The 8,175-nt window shown below is 32.1% G+C and overlaps 3 protein-coding genes across 5 annotated transcripts; 2 read left to right on the plus strand and 1 right to left on the minus strand.

The window, feature by feature from the left end:
* Nucleotides 1-10: 10 nt before the first annotated feature.
* Nucleotides 11-1,034, minus strand: LOC109588137 (protein arginine N-methyltransferase 7-like). The gene is made up of 4 exons (XM_020004319.1): nucleotides 769-1,034; nucleotides 599-678; nucleotides 402-553; nucleotides 11-321 (listed from the first exon to the last, which is right to left on the minus strand). Exons 1-4 carry the CDS (start codon nucleotides 1,031-1,033, stop codon nucleotides 69-71), a joined length of 750 nt encoding a protein of 249 aa, XP_019859878.1. The 5' UTR covers nucleotide 1,034; the 3' UTR covers nucleotides 11-68.
* A 1,544-nt stretch (nucleotides 1,035-2,578) lies between these two features.
* Nucleotides 2,579-6,904, plus strand: LOC109588134 (uncharacterized). Of its 3 annotated transcripts, none has more exons than XR_002187975.1 (7): nucleotides 2,579-3,028; nucleotides 3,126-4,163; nucleotides 4,215-4,243; nucleotides 4,293-4,346; nucleotides 4,393-4,758; nucleotides 4,841-6,436; nucleotides 6,482-6,904. XR_002187975.1 is itself a non-coding variant. In XM_020004317.1 (6 exons), the coding sequence occupies exons 2-6, from the start codon at nucleotides 4,147-4,149 to the stop codon at nucleotides 6,142-6,144; spliced, it is 1,770 nt and encodes a 589-aa protein (XP_019859876.1). In that variant the 5' UTR covers nucleotides 2,579-3,028; nucleotides 3,126-4,146; the 3' UTR covers nucleotides 6,145-6,904. The 3 variants fall into 3 exon arrangements, 1 of the variants encoding a protein (XP_019859876.1); XR_002187974.1 differs by having other exon boundaries at nucleotides 4,841-6,290; nucleotides 6,330-6,904; XM_020004317.1 differs by having other exon boundaries at nucleotides 4,841-6,904.
* Nucleotides 6,905-6,991: 87 nt separating this feature from the next.
* Nucleotides 6,992-8,161, plus strand: LOC109588138 (uncharacterized). The gene is made up of 3 exons (XM_020004320.1): nucleotides 6,992-7,082; nucleotides 7,131-7,520; nucleotides 7,587-8,161. Exons 1-3 carry the CDS (start codon nucleotides 7,073-7,075, stop codon nucleotides 7,814-7,816), a joined length of 630 nt encoding a protein of 209 aa, XP_019859879.1. The 5' UTR covers nucleotides 6,992-7,072; the 3' UTR covers nucleotides 7,817-8,161.
* Nucleotides 8,162-8,175: the final 14 nt, after the last annotated feature.

The following is an 8,175-nucleotide window of genomic DNA, read 5'->3' on the forward strand; positions in this document are numbered from 1 at the left end:
ACATTTAAAATTAGGTAAACAACCACTTGATTATCACAAGTACATTTACTTTAATTTGTAGTTTGTAGTTAAAAAATTAGTTCAAATTCCATACCCAAGTCACCAGTTCCAGTGTTCATACTGATATCATAAGCCACACCTACTGACCCCTCCCCCTCATAATCCTCCTTTACAAAGAAACACACTCCTTGATTCTGATTGGACGACCAGTTCAACTTATGACCAAATATGGGCTCGTCCAGTAAAACTGGAGTCCATCCAGTACTGTACTCCATCCAAAGAACAATCCCATGACAGGAAGTGGGTGTGGTCAACGACCAACTAATTAAAATAAAGAAAAATACAATATTAATTAATTAAAATATTGTACATGTACATGTATACATTAGCGGGTCCTATACCTTCCTTTCTCTCTCAATATTGTGTCTTTCGGAACCGGTGATGTAAAGTCAAATTTCATTAGTGTCTGGACCCCGCTGAGGGTTAGGTGGGATATTCCCACAGTGAACTCAGGGGGCAAGGACTTATTAATATCAGGAATACTTTCCATTACCTAATGAATATTAATTAATAATTAATTAATTAATCTATTAATTACTGCATCATCACATGGTGTTAAATAAAATTCTTTAACTTTTCCAAGAGAATGTTTCAATAGATGAAGGTTTTCAAATTTAACTGTAAACAAAAACAACAAATAACTAACTAAATAAGTACATGTACATATTAAATTAATTAATTACAAGAGTACATGTACATGTTAATTACCGGCTATTCCCATTAAGTGGGCGGAGCCTGGAGTTATTGCACAATCAGTTGACAGAAGAGGATCTAGTGCAGTCCGTACATACCAGAAGTAGAGAGGGTGCCATGGTAACGTCATCAAAACAAAGAATGGTTCAGCTAACAGGACATCAATAGAATGTCCAATTAAGTAAGTGGGCGTGATGTCATTAGGATCAACAGACAATAAACTAATGGAGTCTGAGAGACTCAAGTTTTGAGAGTCTTGAGTACTGTGACCCTGTACCATAGTACAGGGACTTTGGCCTGATTTTAGACCAATATTAGTATTATTGATAATGTTTGTATAGTTAAAAGGAGGAAGACTGATGGTATGTGTGTTGCTGTTGGTTGTTACAACATGTCCTCATATGAGGAAGAGAGAGGATACAAGTACTGCTCCAATGACTGTATAGTGAATCACTGCAGGTAGGGAGGAGAGTATTGATTATTATTATTATTATTATTAATAGGGCAGTGTTTAATGAGTGGGTGTCAGGAAGAATAACTAATCTACTTATCACATACTTCACATACACACACCAATAACTAACTATTGTATTATATACATTATACTCATTACTCTCTGTTACCATCAGTTCATCACTGTTACTATTATTATAGACGTTGCCTTGTTACTATTATTAGATACTCCATTATACTACTGATAATTTCATTAGTAATTTACCGGTATTATTGCTATTATTTTTATTGCTAATTGCTGTGCTTTTACTATTATTATTAATTTTGCTGCTATTTTATTATTATTATTATCATCATTATTATTATTATTACTATTTCTATTATTATGCTGCTTTAATTTGCTGTTGCTGGTATATTAGATACTGGGCTATTATTAGTTTACATTATTATTTTTACGCTGATTTGTGGTTATAATCTTTTAAAAATAAACAAACATGATTGCCTACTGTCAGCGGAATCAGAGCAATAACTACAACACATTCTACACACTCTTTTCTTCTTGATGTCACCATTAGCCCATTCATTAAAGTCAGGAAGGCTGCTGTATTTGTGGTAGTTGACTTTAATAAAATAAAATTAATGTGCATTTTTAATACAAATAAAAGATTACCCCAGTAGAGCACAAAAACAGCATTTGAATCTATATAAATGTCCTTATGTAAAAAGCTACAATTCTGAGCATTTGATTGCTTTGTATCCTCATTAGTGACTGTGTTACTATTTTTAGATGCTTAGCTATGTTACTATTATTAGACACATACCTATTGATACTTTCATTGTTAGTTTAACTGCATAAGATTATCATAACATTCACATGTAGTGTTCTTTTGCTTTGTTTCAAGACTAGATCTAGTTGGATTTATTGTTCATTAATGATTATATGGATAATAGGTATTCCTAGAGTATAGAGTACACTGGTAATAATAATAATAATAATAAAGGGTATCATATAATCATTTGTAGAGTCCACAGTTGTTTACCACACTGAGGTATACATCTACCTAGTACTTTAATATATTCATAGTTAATGGATTATCATAACACAATAGATCTATATCGACCTCACCTTCAACTACAGTGACCTTATACTAGTGATTGACCTGTTGCTATAGCTCTACATTTATCATTCCTAAAACTAAAACTCAAACAACCACGATGGCTGATGCCGAGTAAGTATTTAGATCTATTGTTTTTAAAATGTTGTTATTTCACTAATTTTAGGCAAGGTTCAACTTTAAAGCAAACTTCAAAGAGTAAGTCCAAATTAACACTGTGACAATTGATATTCATATTATTAAAAATATAGATTGCTGCACAAAAAGTACAAAATGGTTCTTTCCATTTTGTTTCTTTTTCTTTAATTGTATTACCTGCCAATGGATACGACCAAAAAGGGAGGGAGAAAAGTGCTGTGATTATGACAACAAATGCTGCGAGGAGGAGTTCAAAAAAGCTCGTTGCTGTGCCATGCGTAGTTGCAACAAGTGTAAAGGTTCTGTCTGGATTGGTGGCTGCTATGAGAAAGGTTACCTTTTTAAGAAAGATTATTTATTTGGCTGTTGTCAAATTTATTGTGGCTGCTTCATAATGATTATATCTATTGCAGCAGTTGCCATCAACATATTTCCTCTGGTTATGTTCATTGTTGGTTGGGCAACATGTAGAGAAGGCACTGAATATGAAATATCTAAATTATGCTATACACTGTACTTCAATATAACTGAAACAAAGTTGCCACCACTTGTATTGAGAAATGCTGAAGGTGAGTTTTCATTTTGATTTTATGGTTTAATTCTTATAGTATAAGCATATGTAATGAAGTAATATAATATTATAATACTACTATCCCTTTATACTAGATAACAATGTTAATAATAGCGATACTAAAGTAGCAGTTCAAGACTTCATTGATGTCAGTAAGATATCATTGTTATTCTCAACAACAGCTAATGCAGTATCTCACGTATTGTTCATATGGGCACTGTGGTGCCTGTATGTTAAACACTATAAAAGTTTTAATAAAAATTGCTTTTTGAAAATTCAAAACTTCTCAAAAAACTGAGCTGTGACACTAAAAATGAAAAAGGTGAACTGCCATTGGATCCTTTTAATGACAAAACTGAAGGCCAATGCTTGATAAAAGACATTGTGTTGTTAACATGATGTTACTATAGCAATAGTAATATTCATCACTCTTTTGATGTATGACTTCTAAAGTAACTTAACATTATTCATGAAATGCATTTTATGATTCTTGATGACATGATATTACCATAACAACAAAAACACACTTAATATAAATGTAGATCTAATACAAATCAGAGCAAAATTACATGCTTTTGTAGGTCTATATGCTTTGGTATATGCGTTGAAGTATATCAGCCTACTTGTCAAAGTATATTAGCTACTGATGAGTACAAACACATTAAGAAACTAATATAAAAACATGTAGACTACCAGTATTTACTACCTACATAATACCAAATGTACCCTTGGTATAGTGCACAAACTGCACATGGCAATCTTTGAACAAAGGCTGTAAATATATTTTTTTATTCATCACTATAATACCGACATTCACATCACATCATTGCATCTACTAGGTTGTATAGTTTGCTTCATAGGGCATACAGATCTATACACTCATTACGCTCTTGAATCCATGTAGTTGTTTACCATAAAGTCATGACAGATCTGATAAGTAAATCTAGATCAAAATTCATAGTTAGTGGATTATCTTAATAACACAATCTATGCTATCACATTTCAACCTTACACCATGCACACCCCCTTGTAATAGCTTGTTTTGCTGTTGCTTATAGCTGCATTGCTGTATTAGCCTAGCTCACTTCATTTATCAACTTGAACTATATCTAACTAATGACCACAATGGCTAGGTAAGAATGTACTTTTTTGTTTAAAATTATCATTAATGCTGTGCAATCTAGTGTAAAAACATGTTGCAGTAAATGTCTAGGTAAGACAACAATAAAACATTGCACAAGACCTTACAAATCATTCTTTAGAAGTACTTGTATGTCTATTTCAAATAGCAGCAGGTTTATGCTGTATCATACATTGTAAGATAAATTTTACATTTTACATAGCTTCACATTAATTTTGCAGGCAATTACTGTTGCACAAAACAACGGGTCTTTCAATTTTTGTTCTTTCTCATAAATTTATTTACCTGCCAATGGATACGACCAAAAAGAAAAGGTGAAAAGTGTTGCTGGGATCGTACATCTGTTGACAGTAAGAAAGCCTGCAGCTGCTTTACAACTTTTTGTGGCTGTGTCATGATTGGCATGTCTTTTCTTGCCATGCTCATCAACATGTTTCCTCTGGCTATGTTCATTGCTGGTTGGAGTACATGTCAAAATGGCAGTGCATATAAAATATCTGAATTATGCTATACACTGCATTTCGATTATGCCCATAGTACAAATAATAATGAGTTTCCTGAGCTTGTCTTGAGAGAGTATAAACCAGGTAAGATAATTATGCAAAAACTTTTTCTAAATATTCAAATAATAATGACACATACTGTTATTTTGGTTCTTCTACTTTATAGAGAATGATGTGAATAATAGTGATACTAAACATTTGATTCAAGAGTTTGTTGATCTCAGTAAGATATCATTGTTATTCTCAACAACAGCTAATGCAGTATCTCACGTATTGTTCATATGGGCACTGTGGTGTTTATTCTGGAAACATTATGAAAGTGTTAATAAAGAATGCTTGCTGAGAAGTCATAACTTCATTAAAAGACTAAGCTGTGCTGCTGGAACAGAAGATGAATTTCCATTAGATCCTTTCAATGATGAAATTGAAGAAGGTGATCTAATGGAAATAAATACAGCAAAACAAGTCAAAGAACTTTATGAAAAGAAAAATGCTAATAGATTCTTTAGTAAAGAAGTTGAGCGTACTAATACACCACTGCAAGGTGAACGATTGTGCCATTATGTAACATGGTTCATCATTGGGATAATACTATACATCATCACTGTTGGAGTATTCTTTCATCTTTACTACGAACAAAATAAGCATAGATCAATCAATAAAGAATTTAAATTGGAAATTTCTGCTCTTGTATTGTATGCTTATTCATTGTTTCAAGTTTTGGTCAGTTGCTTCATATTCTCAAAGTTGATGTATGGAATACAGAGAAGATGTGAAGAATTAGAACTATTTGTGTATCATATTAATGAAGAGTATCGTGATGAAAATCATTATATTGAGACTCATACAGAAGATACTGAGGAACAAGAAGATAATACTCATACATGTAGTACTCAAACAGAAATAAAAATGCAAAATATGGGAGATGATCTTGACAAAATTGCGAAAGACAAAGAGAATCTCAAAGAATGTGACAGACATTTCATTGATACAGCAGTATCCACACTTAGCTGGCTTCAGTTATGGTTCCTACTCCACTGGATACTCCATATAATATCAACCTTTATGATAATGTCACTACTGATTGATGCTATTGCACTTCACGTTAAATCAAGAATATCTCACATTGAGCATGGGGTTGGGTTTCATCCTGGAGAGATTGGGTTTCTCTTCATGTTCAGTGTACTACATTGCTTCTTTCTGTTTTATCCTTGCTTGAGAGCTGCTAGTGTTACCAGGACAAGACAACGTGTTATAAGAAAGATCAGTGAAAAAGCAAGCAATGAATATAAGTATATTCCAAATAAGGTTATGCAGGAATTCATTGAGTCTATGAAGAGAAGGAAGTTTAGTTTCAGGTTGCGTATATTGTGTGCTAGAATTCCTTTTAATCTAAACATAGCTTATGTATCTATCGCCTTTGGTTTTGTTGGTGTAATAGTTTCTTTAATTACTACTGTTACTAAGTAACATAACTACAGCTGCATTTTAGGAACTGCATAATATTATTATTACTATTGTTTTTACTATAATTGCTGATAACTGTGTTATTGCTAGTTACAAGACTTTCATTATTATTTTTTGTTTTTGCTGCTGCTGGTGTCATTAAAACTACGGTATGCCAATAGATTTAATTCTTTTTGATATTTTAATAGTTCATTAGTTGCAATTCTTTAATTCAAGTATGAATCAACACAAGTTTGCAGAGGCATATCCAGGAGGAGGCATTCCTTCATCACTGGGCTCTGCTGTATCAGAAAATGTAATGAAATTTTTATATATTCAGGTTACGTATATTGTGTGTTAGGATTCCTTTTAACCTAAACATAGCTTATGTATCCATTGCCTTTGGCTTTGTTGGTGTGATAGTTTCTTTAATTACTACTGTCACTGATTAATTACATTATTGCTAGTTATTATACACTAACAGTTAATATTATTATCATTGTCTTTTGTTGTACTGCTGCTTTACTTAACTTGAACATTTTTTGGCTGACTGTATCTACTATTTTTGCTTGATTAATGATACTTGCTATTACATTACCAGTTATTGCAGAAAATGTCAGTGAACACATTGAATTGAAGGAAGATGCTTGATAGAAGACATTATTTTGTTGTTTACATATATTATAATTGTTATTAGTAGGAAGGAGTTGTAATGTTACTATAGCAATAGTAATATTCATCACTCTTTTGATGTATGACTTCTAAAGTAACTTAACATTATTCATGAAATGCATTTTATGATCCTTGGTAACATGATACAATAACAAAAATCGCAATGTTTCCATAGCAATAAAAAACTCTTGGGTGTATGCTTGCATACAGTAAAAAAACAACTTGAGTAGTTGCTTTCTGTTTGAACTGTTTTAGCCAAGATACTAACTATTGCAATAATATGCCAGAAAGTAAGATAAACAATTGTTTGTGAGTCTGCAATATGATATACTTTGTAGAGTGTTTCACAAGGATTTGTTTTCCATATCTTAATGCCTTTATGAGTATCATTACCATTCAATGGATAAAGCCAAAAGAACAATCATCTTCTGATTTGCCTAGATATAACTCTTCATTTATTTCTGACATCAACGAAAGTATCACCAAATGCTTTAATAGGTTTTACAATGCTGCGGAATGTATTGTGTTTTTCATGACAACAGTCTTATCATCTCAAGCAGTTGCCATCAACATATTTCCTCTGGTTATGTTCATTGTTGGTTGGGCTACATGTAAAGAGGGCAGTACATATGAAATATCTGACTTGTGCTATACATTGTATTTTAATTATACCTACAGTACAAGTAGAAATGAGTTTCCTGAACTTGTATTGAGAGAACATAAACCAGGTAAGATGATTTTCTGTTTTAATAGCCAATATAAAGTCTCATTATATTTCATTATTTTCTTCATAGAGAATGATGTTAATAACAGTGATACTAAACATTTGATTCAAGAGTTTGTTGATCTCAGTAAGATATCATTGTTATTCTCAACAACAGCTAATGCAGTATCTCACGTACTGTTCATATGGGCACTGTGGTGCCTGTATATTAAACATTATGACAGTTTTAATGGTTGCTTGCTGGAACTAATGGATGACTTGAAAAACCATTGCTGTGGTGTTAGACATGGCAAGTTATAGGGACCACTCAATAAGAAATTGTGAGATGTAAAACCAGTTTTTGCTGTTTTGAAAGTTTTGCATTATTATTTCTACATTTCTAATGCAATTTAAATGTCAAAATTTTTTTCATTTGGCTTTTGTTAATTCAAAACCATAAGACTGAAAATTCACAGAAATATACAATAGTGAACCAATGTCATACTTTGCCAGTACTAAAATGAAGATGATTCACTTTAAAAAATTTTAGTATACAACTATTTGTAGTTTTGTTTACAACATTTGTTTTTTGGCTTTTGTAGTGTTCAATGTATATGCGTTTTTTGTTTTTAGTTTTTTAGTTTTAGGTTTCCACCTTGGAATCTATTGTACATGTGCGT

Source organism: Amphimedon queenslandica, unplaced genomic scaffold, assembly GCF_000090795.2.
Source record: "Amphimedon queenslandica unplaced genomic scaffold, v1.1 AMPQUscaffold_12271, whole genome shotgun sequence".
Classification (NCBI taxonomy): Eukaryota; Metazoa; Porifera; class Demospongiae; order Haplosclerida; family Niphatidae; genus Amphimedon; species Amphimedon queenslandica.

Excerpts from the sequence above, each read along its gene's own strand:
- LOC109588134 (XM_020004317.1), top strand. Across the intron at positions 4,244-4,292 it reads ATGTTGCAGTAAATGTCTAG|AAGTACTTGTATGTCTATTT; the intron begins GTAAGACAACAA and ends ATCATTCTTTAG. Across the intron at positions 4,347-4,392 it reads TTTATGCTGTATCATACATT|GCAATTACTGTTGCACAAAA; the intron begins GTAAGATAAATT and ends TTAATTTTGCAG.
- LOC109588138 (XM_020004320.1), top strand. Across the intron at positions 7,521-7,586 it reads ATTGAGAGAACATAAACCAG|AGAATGATGTTAATAACAGT; the intron begins GTAAGATGATTT and ends TTTTCTTCATAG.
- LOC109588137 (XM_020004319.1), bottom strand. The coding sequence starts at position 1,033 with ATGGTACAGGGTCACAGTACTCAAGACTCTCAAAACTTGAGTCTCTCA. Across the intron at positions 679-768 it reads CCACTTAATGGGAATAGCCG|TTAAATTTGAAAACCTTCAT; the intron begins GTAATTAACATG and ends TTTTGTTTACAG. Across the intron at positions 322-401 it reads ATATTGAGAGAGAAAGGAAG|TTGGTCGTTGACCACACCCA; the intron begins GTATAGGACCCG and ends TATTTTAATTAG.